This window comes from Excalfactoria chinensis, chromosome 9 (genome assembly GCF_039878825.1).
Source record: "Excalfactoria chinensis isolate bCotChi1 chromosome 9, bCotChi1.hap2, whole genome shotgun sequence".
Classification (NCBI taxonomy): domain Eukaryota; kingdom Metazoa; phylum Chordata; class Aves; order Galliformes; family Phasianidae; genus Excalfactoria; species Excalfactoria chinensis.
This window is the reverse complement of record NC_092833.1, coordinates 18,541,368-18,555,035: the sequence shown is the minus strand read 5'-3', so window position 1 is coordinate 18,555,035 and position 13,668 is coordinate 18,541,368. Positions and strand designations below refer to the sequence as shown.

At 45.4% G+C, this 13,668-nt stretch overlaps 1 protein-coding gene across 9 annotated transcripts; it reads left to right on the top strand.

Moving 5' to 3' along the window:
* Positions 1–232: 232 nt before the first annotated feature.
* Positions 233–13,455, top strand: LOC140256070 (lysosomal amino acid transporter 1 homolog). Of its 9 annotated transcripts, XM_072344299.1 has the most exons (10): positions 233–442; positions 2,014–2,141; positions 2,952–3,038; positions 3,162–3,300; positions 4,536–4,665; positions 5,185–5,272; positions 5,581–5,705; positions 6,563–6,658; positions 7,581–7,766; positions 12,249–13,452. In XM_072344299.1, exons 3-10 carry the CDS (start codon positions 2,960–2,962, stop codon positions 12,348–12,350), a joined length of 945 nt encoding a protein of 314 aa, XP_072200400.1. In that variant the 5' UTR covers positions 233–442; positions 2,014–2,141; positions 2,952–2,959; the 3' UTR covers positions 12,351–13,452. The 9 variants fall into 9 exon arrangements, with proteins under 9 accessions (XP_072200400.1, XP_072200397.1, XP_072200404.1 ...); XM_072344296.1 differs by having other exon boundaries at positions 2,952–3,300; XM_072344303.1 differs by lacking the exon at positions 3,162–3,300 and having other exon boundaries at positions 294–442; positions 12,249–13,455.
* Positions 13,456–13,668: the final 213 nt, after the last annotated feature.

Here is a 13,668-nt window from a genome sequence, read left to right as displayed (position 1 = left end):
TGTGTCTCCAAAGCAGGTTCCCCCTCGCTTTTTAGACGCCCAGGAGCTCTGGCACAGGGTCACCCCAGGGCGCCGCGCGGCTGTATAAACAGGAGCACAGCCCGAACAACCCCCCGGCTCTTGAGCAACCGCCGCAGGAGGGCCGTGCTTAGCGGGCACGGCAGGTGGGCGGCACTCGGGGGTCGCGGAGGTCTTTCCCGGCTTTAACGACGACGGGTTGTTCCAGCTGAGCGGCTCCGGAGCGCGGCCCCTCGCCGCCCGCAGAGGGCGCTCCGCTCCCACCGCTGCGGCGCTGAGGGCGGGGCGGGCGGGCGGCGCCGTCGGGGCGTGGGGTGTCAGCGTGCTGCCGGGCCGGGGGGCGGCCGAGTGCGGTGCGGGAGCGTCCATCCCTCTTTCCCCGCAGGGTTCGGGCCGGCGGAGCAGCAGCAGCTCCTCAGGGCAGGTCGGTGTGTGCCGCGATCGCGTGCTTGTTTCCCTCCCCGGCGCCGAGCGGGAGCCGCCACGGCCGGGCAGCCCCTCCGCTCAGCGCCGCTCCCCCCGTGGTCGGGCTGCCCCGGACGGAGCTGCGCCGGGTGGCGGCCGTCTGCAGGGCTCCTCTTTGGGACGGCGCTTGTTAATATCTGCTTCTCGTTGTCTTTTCTTCCATGGGCGGGAGGCGTTCTCGGGATCCGCGCTGGGTGCGGTCCGGCCGTCCGCAGCCCTCGGGAGGCGGCGGTCGCGGTGGGAGAGCAGCGGGCAGCCGGGAGCAGCGGGCGGGATCGAGCTGGGGGCGCTCCCAGGAGCTCCGCAATCCCCCTGGGCTCAGCGATGGTTCTTCTTTTCCGCAGGAATATTTAAACTGCCGGGCCAGGCCGGATGGGGCTGTGAGCAATCTGGAGCAGGGGAGGTGTCCCTGCCTATAGCAGGGGGTTGGAACTGTGCGATGTTAAAGGTCCCTTCCAACCCGACCCGTTCTATGAGTAGCACACAACCGAACGAGCATCCCTACGGGTTCCTCGCTGTCCCCGGGTCTGCAGCACTGCTCACAGTGTGACGCCCTGAGGGTGGTGATGTGCTGGAACAGGCTGCCCAAGGAGGCTGTGGATGCCCCATCCCTGCAGACATTCAAGGCCAGGCTGGATGTGGCTCTGGGCAGCCTGGGCTGCTGGTTGGTGGCCCTGCACACAGCAGGGGGTTGGAACTGGATGAGCACTGTGGGCCTTTGCAACCCAGGCCATTCTATGATCCTGTGACACGATTCTGTGATCCTGCAGCCCCGGTGCCTCTGCACTGTGGGACTGTGCTTAATGAGGAGGATTTCACTTCTCAGCCATTACATGTTAGGGTGAAGTTGCAGACAGGGGATCATTAAGGCCCAGAATGATTATAGAAACATAACTCACCTTTTTGTATTGTTTTCCTTTCTCATCAGCTCAAAGGAGACCAACGTCGTACCAATCTCATTCTGTTTGCAGGGCAAAGCATTTCATGTGACAAGTGAAGCGAGAGGTGGCTGGTCTTGTTTAAATGTTGAGGAAGAACTGAAGAAGGATCCATCCATATTGGTGCAGCTCAAACACAGTGCTGCTTTTGCACTATGAGCACGTGTCAGTGCCAGACGATGGGTATCTCCTGGTTTGGCACATGCAGTCCAGTTGTAAACTAACTGGAGCTGCCAACAATACTGACCTGGGATGAAAATGAGGTGCAGCGGTGTCTGAAACCTAATAAAATGTATGGTTTGTGCCTCAGTGCTTACAGATGGTTGATGGTTTGTGGCAGAAGGCCTGCCCAGCAGCGTGTATGCTCTGATGCTTCTCCCTTCTTAGTGGATGCTGACACCCTGTTCATCTGCAGAGTGCCGCGATGGGAAGCTTACATGCAGTGCTGCTCACAGATAGTTTTTAACTTGAAAAGCTATTTGCAGGGATGACTACAAAGCCCAACGACTTCACCAGCGTGAGCAGCATGTATCTAATGGATGAATTCTCAGCGTGTGAAAACGTGTTTGTTTTTATTGTCTGTGTGGTTTAGGTCCCATGATGACAGTTCCCTTGAGAGGCAGCCAGCTCCTGCAGAAAACTTGTTCCAGCACTGAGCGCTGCAGATACCTGAAGTCTGAGCAGAAGAGAAAAAAAGCCAATTTATCACTGGTTTGCCAAGTGAGTCCTTTTGTTTTGTTGTTGCTTTGGGTTTTTTGGGGGTGGGTTTGGGCTGGGATTACCTTATGTTTACTCAGTGAATATGCACATGCTTGCCCAGTTTCCTCTGAAGTATTAAATAATGTCAGCTGTCGGACAGTGTATTGGATCCCTAATTAGTCTGCCTCGATCCAGGCGGGCATAAGAGTTTGTCTGCAATCTGAGCATTAAGCAATTTCCTTTTTGTAACGTTAGCTGGAAACGAATTACCTGGAAATCAACACCACGTTTGTGTTTTGTGAGTGTGAATCATAGAATCGCCAAACCACAGAATGGACTGGGCTACAAAGACCCACAATGTTCACCCAGTTCCAACCCCCTGCTGTGTGCAGGGTCACCAACCAGCAGCCCAGGCTGCCCAGAGCCACATCCAGCCTGGCCTTGAATGCCTGCAGGGATGGGGCATCCACAGCCTCCTTGGGCAAGGAATGAGTGGAGTGTGCATTAAAGAAGGCATCGTTACTTCGCTGGATTAATGCTAAACATGAACAGTAGAGTTTTTGGTTTTAAATACAAATCAGTTGTTTGGTTTATTTTACCCCGTAAATACGTAACCGTGTGCCTTATGTGGGCTCAGACTAAATTGGTGTAGTGGTATAAATCCAGAGCATCGCAAATAGTTGTCGAGCATTAATGAATGTGATGGACCACAAAGTATTTTTTTCTTTCTTGGAAGCCTGACATCTGTTCTGTAAGCAATAAACAAGAGCAAGCATCTTATGCTTAACATCGTATTCACGCTGGCTGTATTTATTTCGTTGCATTTGGCAGGTTTGTTTATGAGATTGGAAATAACTAACTGTGATCTCGAGCGTCCGTCTGCATGCAGAGGGTTTTCACAGCAGATATTCAGCTTTGGTAAACGGATTTGCGGATTTGCATGGGGTAAAAATGGAGGCAGAAATAAACTTCTGAAACTGAGCCTCAGCCCAGCAATGATGGCTTCCCAGCTGTATCCATATGCTTTCAATATCTCCGCAGTAGAGAATAGGAGCCTGTGTATAAATGGAACACCCTGGATTTGGCATCTTCTAGAAGAATGTGTCGAGGACGCGTGGGAGTACTGCAGCATTGTCATAGGGCTGATTTCCATTGTCTGTTTTCTGTTTGCTGCACTACCGTAAGTTTAAAGTCTTTGGCAGTGCTCAGATTGAAACATGAGTAATCTTGCCTGAAGCCTTTTTCACAAGCTGCCTTTTTTTTCTTTAAGTTTATCTTGGATATGTTTCTCTATCTGCATAATACAGATACAATATGCCAGGGAAGCATGTTGTTCATGTTTAGAACAATATTTGGTGGTTGACAAATGAGCTTGATGTACTGTTCTGTTGTACTGACTTGACACTAATCTCTGCCACTTAGAGAAAATGAGAATAAATCACCTCTTCTCCCTTATCTTCCCCACCCCGAGATGTGTGCACACAGCATGCTTGCTGCTGAAACTGGCTCACTGTGCATGTAAACCACACGCTGTGTCACCAGGACTGTTGAGCTGGGTCCTGCCAGTGGAATTCGGACTGAGACAAAGTCAGGCACAGCACATGAGTGACTGCTTCCCTAGTGTGAAATCAGCTGCTGCTGGGAGGTCTGGCACTGGGTTTGGATTTTCAACATGTAGGAAGGAGATGGCAGAAGCAAAGTAGAAATGCTGCTCACAGGTGAAAGTGCCCGAAACAAAACGGGATCCACTGCGAAGTCTGTCCCTGTAGCAGGAATATAATTTACTGAGCTAATAAGGGGGGGTGGGAATCAAAATCAAAATGCTCTCAGTAAGCTGTTGAGCTTCTGAAATATGAGCTGGAAAGAGGCTTTACATTCAGAGTGTCACGTTAGGCTGTATGTAGTTCATCAAGACGTGCCTAATGGACTGAAATTTGGGATTGCTTCATAGTTCCCATTGTGAACTTGAAGAACACTTCTTCAGTTTGGAGGCTTAAGTGTAGTTGTCAGCTCTCACAGAAGCCCTGTTCATTCTTAGCCCTTCTGTTAAAGGTTTTTCCTGTTCCAGGATTTCAAAGGCTGGTATTTACAGTGGATAAGTATGAAGTGATGAAGGCAAAGTTTTAGTGTCCAGACTGATATTTTCCTGCAGAAGACACACACACACACAGCACACACAGAAGTCAGTGCAAGCAGTAATGAAGTTGTGATTTCAGCCTTCTGTTGTGTTGGAGTAAGACATGGACAGCAGTAGTGATACTGAGCTCTCCTTCCAAGTGTTAGTGGGTATTGCTCTGATGGCTCTCTTGTAGTTATGTTGTTATTCTTTCTTGACTCAGATTTTGAACGTTGTATGTTCCAACTTGTCAGACATTTTTGGCTAACAGTGTTTCCCAACTCTGGAATTTGTGCCAGTCAAATTCACGTTGCCTGTCGGGATGGAAAGGTGGACCAGGCTCTGTCTTTGGGCTTTCTGCTGTGCTGGATAGCTGGAGATCTCACAAACCTTATAGGCTGCTATTTAACAAATCAACTGCCAATTCAGGTAATCTGTCAATATTTCTACTTTTTGATGAATCCTCTTCAGAATGTCTCTTTAAACTCTAGGATACTGTAGTAATTAACAGCACAATAGATACCAGGGCAGGAAATAGTTCTACATTCTTTGTGTGTTCTACACACTTTGTGTGTTCGGTTTTAGGAGAATCATTTAATAACAAAAACACCGCATTAAAGAAGATGTTAACCCTATACAAACCCAACATCACAGTGTGTTCAATGAAGGGAAGGCTTCTCTGGAGGAAGCAGTAGTTGTCAGTGATAGGTTATTTGTGTCTGAAGCTTTCTTATCTGCTGCTCTTATTTTCAACTCTCACGTTTTCTTACTCTTCTCCTTGCATCCATCTGCTGCTGTGTCCAACTTGTTCCTCTGAATGCCTTTTTCCCTTCTTTTGGCAGCACCTTGGCATTTGTTGTGCACGTCGTTATCAAGAAGCACAACTTAGTTCTGGTTGTATTTTGTACTTCTTGTGCACCGAACAAGCAAACGTATCTTCTCTTTCAGACAGTCACTGCCATCTCCTATGTTAACATGGATATCGTCTTGATTTCACAATTTGTCTACTACAAGCTCAAGAATCAGAAGATGAAAGGTGAGGTGTTTTAACAGTTAAAACGTTCTCTATAACACAGCTTCTTCACCTTGATGTTTTCTATAGTGTTTAAGTGAAGCCTATCTAAAAACAGACTATGCAGATTCCAACTGGAGTTGTTAGACCCGTTTCTTCCAGTCTTCTCAGTGAAGACACAGTGTGTGATGAGCAAGGCCAGGGACAGAGCCCAGTAAGGTGGGATCCTTAGGCTGAAATGAGACCTTCAGCTTTACTTCTGTATTGTGGATGAAAAGCAACCTGAACAGCAGACATTATTTCCCAGCTCTTTTGTCTGTTTATCATTCTAGGCAGCGGAAGGCTGAAGAATTTCTGTATAGTCTGGATCTTGATGTGCATAACCCTGTGCATTGTTTTACCTTGCCAGCTGTTAATCAGAAAGCAAGAGCAGAGTTCAGCAATGAGAAGGAGCAATGTAAGTGCTTACCCGCTTCCGTTCCATTAAACAAAACTCCCAAACTCATGTGTCTTGAAAACGCTGTGTGCTCTGAGCTTTCAGGGGATTTGGATGTTTTTAACAGTGCTCCAGAAACCACAACGTGTGGCACTGTGTGGATTTCTAAGTACATACAGTACATTCCAAAGTAAATAAGCTGCAAAGTAGCTTCTTTTAGCAGCTCCCTGTATTTTGGGCTCATTCTGTCCCTTGGGTTATTAGGATGTGCTGCTTTGTGAAGTGACGCGTCCACGTGTTGTCTTTCTGCCCGTGTTGGGTACTGCAGACATCCATGTAGAGACCGTGCAGTGAAAAGTGCAATCAATAAAAAGTGGGAGATTACAATTGTACCTGCTGCTGCTGCTGTCACTTCACCAGCAAAGTTCACAGGCTATTCTAGCAATTTGATGGCCTTCGTATTAATGCCAGTGGAATAATTGTAATCCAGCAACATTGCCCAGCAGGGAAGCAGCTTATTTTCAAAATACAGCCGGAGTGAGAAAACTAACAATTTAGTGGCCCTAGCTCCAGTGTTTAGTTTTGGCTTGAATTATTGTGCCCAGGCTTTTTTAGCAGAAGAACTGGATTGATATGAGTGTTCTGTCCTGAAGCCCGGTGCCGATTTTGATCTCAGTCTCAGCCATGACGCAGCACTGTGCATTGTTGTAAGATGAAGATTAAACACTTTCTCACCCTTTTTTGGTCATTTGAAGAGCAGCCCTGAGCTGCTTTGAAAGTTCTGGCTAAAAAAAAAAGCCAGCCTGCGGGCTCTCGGTTTAAGTCTCTGAAATGCTTGAAAACGTTCTTGCTAAAATACGTGTCCCTTTATTTTTCAGAACTCTCTCGATATGACTGAAATGTCAGGCTTTGTTTGTGGCTACATATCTTGTGTGTTTTACTTGGGAAGTAGATTTCCTCAGCTGTATAAAAATGTAAGTCTGTTTCTGGCTGCGTATACTTGTATATTTTACCGAATGCTCTCCTTTGCTTGAGATTTGGCATCAAAGTGTGAAAGCCTCCTTGGCTTCTGTGACAGTCTAAAACATTAAAGAAGGGTTTTCTTCTCCCTTTCAAAAGAAGGTGGTGAGAATTTTAGGAAAATGATGGTCTTTAATCAGTAGAAGGATATTGATTGGGCAGGAAAGAGGCAGGTTTACGGTTGGATTTATGAGACACATAAGCAGAAACATGCTTTGTGTGATGGTTTTCGTGAGCAACTGATACCTCCCTTATTTCTTTCCCCAAATGATTCTACTTTAAGTAACCAACTGCAGGATCAAAAATTAAAATCATAGGGAAAGTAGTTTAAAGCTTAAAGCTTTCACCCTTCTGTTTTTTTCCATTGAAGATATCATTACTGACTTTTTTAATATGCCAATATTAAAAAAAGAGGCTACAGAAGAAAAAATGCTGCATGTTTTACATCATCAAATTCATATGGATCTTTTAGTTGGTTATGAAAAGGTTTAGTTTGTTTCCAAGCTTATTCCTCTTCCCCCTTTCTTTACCTTTTCCATTCCAGCTGGAATACAGCAACGTTTTCAAAGGGCTTTACTGTGCACACTGATAGAGCAACAGATTTCCTAAGAACGAAATATCCTTTGGAAGCAGATTATCCTTGCTGCTTTGCACCTACATAAGAACTATGTTAAGTAGAGCTGCTTCTAAGAGCTGTAACGATTTCAGTTGCTTTCAGTGGTGTGTGCTGAAAATACTAAGCTTTTCACAAAAAATGGAGAAGAGTGACTGAAAAATCCTTCGGTGTGTGATAGTAGAGAGTGCCAGAATTAGCCAGAAGTGTTCAATGTGATGCATCTCAAAACATGTTTTCTGTATAAGCTTCTTTGTCTTTAGTTTCAGAGAAAGTCAACAGAAGGCAGCTCTTACCTGCTGTTTGCATTGGCCATGCTGGGAAACTGCACGTATGGCCTCAGCCTTGTCCTCAGGATGCCTGCTGCTGAATCTGTCCCGGCCCTCTACTTTTTACACCATCTTCCGTGGCTCCTTGGGAGCTTTGGAGTTTTGTTCCTGGATGTTTTTGTATCCTTTTCCTGTTAGAGCTCAAGTTTGTCAGGTTGGACTTGTTCATATTTACTGATGATATTAAGTTCATACGAAGCATATACATTAAAGCTGTATTGCAGTGGTTAAGTTCTGTCTTTTAGCATCTTTGCACTTATCTCTATTAACTCCAAGTATGAAATGAGATAAAATGAAGAGTAATTTCAAGACTGTGCCATGCTAAAGGACGTTGTGTTAATCTGTTCCATATTCCAAGGAAGTTCTTCAGCAGATTTACCTGGAGCAGTAGAAGAAGTTAGGATTGCCAGGCACTGAGGTGGTCTTTCTGATTAAAGTAATTTCATGAGCCACTCCAATTAGCCTAATGACGGGACAGCTGACCCTTTGGGTGGACTCTGAAGTCATACTGTCATTCAGAACAGCCATCTGTGCTTTCTGCATCTGCAGCCACGGTGGTTTAAGTGGGCAGGTTAGTAAAGCATTTGCACTGTGGGAACATGATGCTTGTGTGACTGAATGGTGGTTAGCAGCCCATTCTGAGATAATTTGTTAGAGACAATACAGGCTGTGGGGGTTCAGGACTGCTTGTTAGCCCAGGTGTCTGCTCTGATTGCTCAGGCCTTTTGTTCCATACATAAAGTAGTTACTTTTTCTCCCTCCCTTCCCCCAGCATAAAACTGCCAGTATTTAATTACAAAGAAAAAAAAAATAGAATTTGATCTGGACAACCCTTACAGTACATGATGTGCATATTTGGAGATGCCTTTCTGTGATGTACTCTGAAAAGAAACTTTTATGTGGGCCACAAACCTCCCCCATCTCTGAGCCCAGCCCCGGAACTGCAGTGCCAGTGTGCACATGACATTCATTTCTCAGTTCTGTCTTGATTGGAGGCTGAATCCAATCTTGCTAATAGTCTTCCAGTTCAGATTGTATTGAAAGCAGATGCTTCCAAATCAGGTTGAGGAGCTTATAGAAATCTGGTCGTGTACAGAGTTAGTTCAAAATGTATGAAGTATTTGTAATCAAGGGAAAACAAGAGCAGACCTCCAGCTTTGAGAACCCCCCGAGGTATGGAAGTAAATGCTTTTTGAAAAAGAGAGCTTCATTACTGTCTGTTGCCAAACAAGAAAATGAGAATTCCAACAAAATGCTGTGTCGTGTTAGACCAGGAAACAAAGACCAGGGATGCTTGGCTTTTGGGAAGCAGAGGGATTAAGTGAAAAGGTTGTAATTTCTACAAGAAAGGTGTTTCATAATTGACCGTTTGTGTAGCGGTCTCTGCTTTGAGAAGTAGTTCCTGACACTGTCCAATTCCAGTGGGGTTTATTCCTCACCATGTGCAGAGTTTCATTAGGTGGAGAACAAGGCCTCATTTCTCAAGGTCCAAGGAAGGATTAAGGGTTCACTTACTCTGTGTCTGCTGCAGTGTTCTTTCTTCTGCTTCCATCTGACGGGGCCAGCGTTGACTATTTTTAGGAACAAATGGGCTCCTGATGGCAGCAGGAGCAGTGTTAGTTAGCACAGGATTACACTGGGCTTCTTTCAGCTTGCTTAACAGGATAACATGGTCATCCTGTTTCCTCGGTGTCCCAAGTTAGGCTTGTTGGGTTGCACAATAAGCCAGTTATTTTCAGTAAATAATGGAAGTGTCCAATTGTTTGTAAAGTATGAATTGTCCTCTTTTTTTCTTTTTTTTTTTTTCTTTTTCCCTTTTAGAAGGAGTTTCATAACATGACGCTTTTGAATTATAAATCGGATGTGATTTTCTGTTCCAGTAATTGTCTCCTTCCAACTGCTGCTTTGCAGTGGAAGTTGGTTGGAGTTTCTCAAGGGGCCACGTGCCCAAGGTGTAAATGCATTCTTATTAATGGGTGCCATCTGTAAGAGACACTGGGTGCAGAGCTGCCTGTCTTAGGGTCTGTGCTGGGCCTTATCAGAGCTTTTTAGATGCGCGAGTGCTTAATGGTCCATATGTACACAAGGATTGAGTTCCACATATCCTAAACTAATGAGTTTTGCACCGGTTCTGCCCTTGGGAACTTGGTGCTGTCTGCTGATGAAAGCAGCAGGCTGAACTTAGTGCGGGTTTTTGGAAAGCTTGGTCCTTTTCTGTAAGTATCCCCTTTCACCTTTACATCCTTCTCCCTTTTACCCTCCTCCAGAACCAGACAACTCAGCTTTGTATTTAGATTCAGTTGAAGCCCTTTACCATGTTTTTTTCTGTGTTTGTTTGTTTGTTTGATTGTCAGGGAACCGTGTTCAAATCCTCCATACCTGCTTCTTTTCATTAAGTGTGGCCAGGTTGATACTAAATAGCCCAACTATATTCAGCCAGAGCCAGGCTGCTGTACACAGACTGTTATCTTGCACCTTTAGTGGACTGTAGGGCAGCCACTTGGAATCCATTATATACTTTTACAAAACATCACGCTTTGTAATTCAATTACACAGTGCAAAGAATGCAAGTCTGACCTCAGTATGGCTTTCCCAGCCAGACACACTTCTCTGCACTCCTGTGTTTTGTCTCAGTGCTGCTGGGTTATTTGAGTTGTCATGCAGTTGTCTTTAGGTTCTGTGAAGCAGATTTGGCACCTTGGCACAGTGGCCATCATAGCCATCACTCTGAGGAGTCCGTGTGGTTGTCTCCTCCATGTGGTGCTTTCTGCATGCTTAGCCCATGCAGTTTCCCCCAGGAAGTCAAAGACTTGAGCAGTAACCTTCTTTCCACATTAAGCTGTAGCATTTAGTTTAAGGATATGAGCAGATGAGCGCATATGCTAAAAAAAGAAAAGCCTTCCTCTGGAAATGCTCTTTTGTGAATTCCACATGGTTTGTTTGTAACTTATCCTCCTTAGAAGCTCTGTTGCCAGCTTGGTGGCTAACAGTGATAGTGTTTCAGCCCAGACTTGTCCCAGCCTACCATCTGTTTGCAGCAATTTGATCCCCGGTTCACCACGTCCTTTCTTACCAGTGCAGCTATTAAGACTTGTGGAGATGCTGTTCTGTGGGTATGACAAGGCCTACTAGAAAAAAGAAAGAAAGAGAAAAAGAAAGAAGCAGGAAGTTTAAGCAGTAGCTATATATGTTATAAAGCTAATTTGCTAAGCTTTAAGAAGATGATTCCCCAAATAATACTACAGAAAGACTTAAGAAGAGTGCTGATCTGCTGTCTATGAAAGAAATCCTGTCTAATCTTTAGCTGGGGGGCCTGAGAGGTGGGATGCAGGGAAGCTTTGGAAAAAGTAGGGCAATTGCTGGGGCTTTGCCTGCAATGTAGGCAACTTCCCCTCTTTCCAGGCCTCCCTGAAGACAGTTTCCTTTAAAAATAAACCATCGTCGCTTATGGAAAGACATAGCTGGGTAGGTTTGTGTTCTGCTTTTATCTCACAAGTGGTATCTCTATTAGAAAACAGAGTGTTTTGTGTCAACTTTGGTGCTTAACTATCTGGCAAAAGAAGTGAGACCTCTCTTGTCCTTTCCAGGTGCACACACCCTTTTATCTAAATGTTGGGCTGCTGAAAGCCAGGAGTGTTGTTTCAGAGCTGGAGCTATCAAGAAAAAGGCCAAGTAAATGCTTGTTCATTCTTTGTAGATTAGCAGCGTTTCCAGTGGTTCGTTTTACAATAGAAATAAACACATCTAATTGCACAATTCTGTGTTGAAAACAGCATTAAATAATGAGTCCTAGTGTTGTCAGGCTGTCAGTGCCTGTAAACCCCAAATGAGGTGGAATTCTGTGGGATATGAGAATCACAGAATCACCATGGAATCTTAGAATGGCCTGGGTTGAAAAGGCCCGCAGTGCTCATCCAGTTCCAACCCCCTGCTCTGTGCAAGGTCACCAACCACCAGGCCCGGAGCCACATCCAGCCTGGCCTTGAATGCCTGCAGGGATGGGGCATCCACAGCCTCCTTGGGCATGATGAGCATCTTGTTTGCTGATCAGGCCCTTCTGAACTGCTGCTAAGAAGGGCTTACCAGCTTCCTCTCCTTCTCAGCATCCAGAAGTGGGGTCCCCTGCCTACTTGCTGCAGAAGCACAGGGCAGTGGGGAACATTGCTCCTCTTCCACTTCTAATTAGTCTCATACTTTAGGACCCATGCAAGCGAGGGATACTGAAGGATGTCTTCACTTGTATTTGAGCCATGGAACCAAGGGGAGCTGGGATTTTGATTTTTCTTTGATATCTTCCCTTTTTTAGTATTACAGATAAGACGACTTAACTTTTTATCACAGAGCACTGAAAATGAGTATTAAGAAAGATATGGAAAAGCTCATATGCTAATGTATAGCCTTCCACCATTAGGATTAAATAGATGGGTGATATCCCACAATATATGAATAAGTTCTAAGCTTTCCCCTGCTGACCGTGGTATGTGAAGTCTGTGCCAGCACTAAATGGAGGGCTGCTCTTCTGCACAGCTCATTACATCTTTGATTGGAAGCAAGTACTGCCTCTGTATCCTGGTTGATTACTTCCTTACCCCAAAATAACAGGTGACGGTGCAGTTCCTTCTGTATGGTCAGCACAAGGAGAGACCACGTGCTCTGGTGGCACTGGAAGTGGAGCCATTGCTGGTGGGTGAGGAGGATGCATAGTGCTGAGCTCAGCCCTTCTCACACCTGGGGACTCTGATGGGTCAGACTGCAGGAGCTTTGCAACCACATTTATTTTTTGCTATTTATTTGTCACAAATTTGTCACTGCTTATTCACTGTTTTCATCTTCGCTCATTTGCAAATATTTATTCTGTTGCTTCAGGACTGTACAAAGCCTTTGTTTTCCTGAATGTTTGCCTTTCTCACTGCTTCTCCCTGTGGTGGGAATCACAGCAGTGGGTGCTTTGGGAGTATTTATTTGGTATGATGATGCAATGCATATCACAAGATGACTATTCTAGATGAAAATCTACAGCTCTATAACAGTAATGCAGCTCTTTTAAAACAATAGGTGAACTTAGCTCTGTGCCTTGAACTCAGCCTGGAGTTCTGTACTGCTCAGTCTGGTCACATATGGAAGAAAACTGGCCTTTGATTAAGAACCATCAGTGCAGTGGATCCGTTGCTGATGTAAAAGCAGAATTGTGGTGTCAGCTCTTGGGATCATAGGATCATAGCATGGCCTGAGTTGAAAAGGACCACGATGACCATTGAGTTCCAACCCCCTGCTATGTGTCACCAACCAGCAGCCCAGGCTGCCCAGAGCCACATCCAGCCTGGCCTTGAATGCCTGCAGAGATGGGTCATCCACAGCCTCCTTGGGCAACCTGTTCAGTGCATCACCACCCTCTGGGTGGAAAACTTCCTCCTAAGATCCAGCCTAAACCTCCCCTGTCTCAGTCTAAAACCATTCCCCCTTGTCCTATCGCTGTCCAGTGGATAGTTGGATTCCCATTTACATTGCAGAATATTAGTACACATTTTGTTGTTTTAATTAAAACTTTATATACAAATGCCTTTGCCTTCTGTGGAATACAGTTACTGCATGTTGCCATACACTGCAAATGATGGTTTTCTAGGACTTGCACTTCTTTACAAGCTGCAGGTTTGGGTAAGTACCACAGAGGGGAAAAATGACACCACAACATACAAGACTGTACCTTGCAGTTGCCTATTGAACATGAGGGATTCTGACAACGCTGTGTTGTGTTGAATGAAATCTTTAATAAGATCCAAGAGAATAAATTCAAGTTAATGTTTCAATGAATGTGTATGTGCTGATTCACACGTCAGAAAATAAGTTTATGACCAAAAAGACTTTTCTAAAGGTCGGTCTGAGTTGGCACACTGTTAGGCTCATCGTGAAACTCATTCCCTTTGAAGAACGAGATGGAGCCTGGCTGTGTTTGGAGGGATGGGGGTAACATCAGCCCTGTTGTTGGGTATGGAAATGCAGACTGATTTGTAACTTCTGTTCC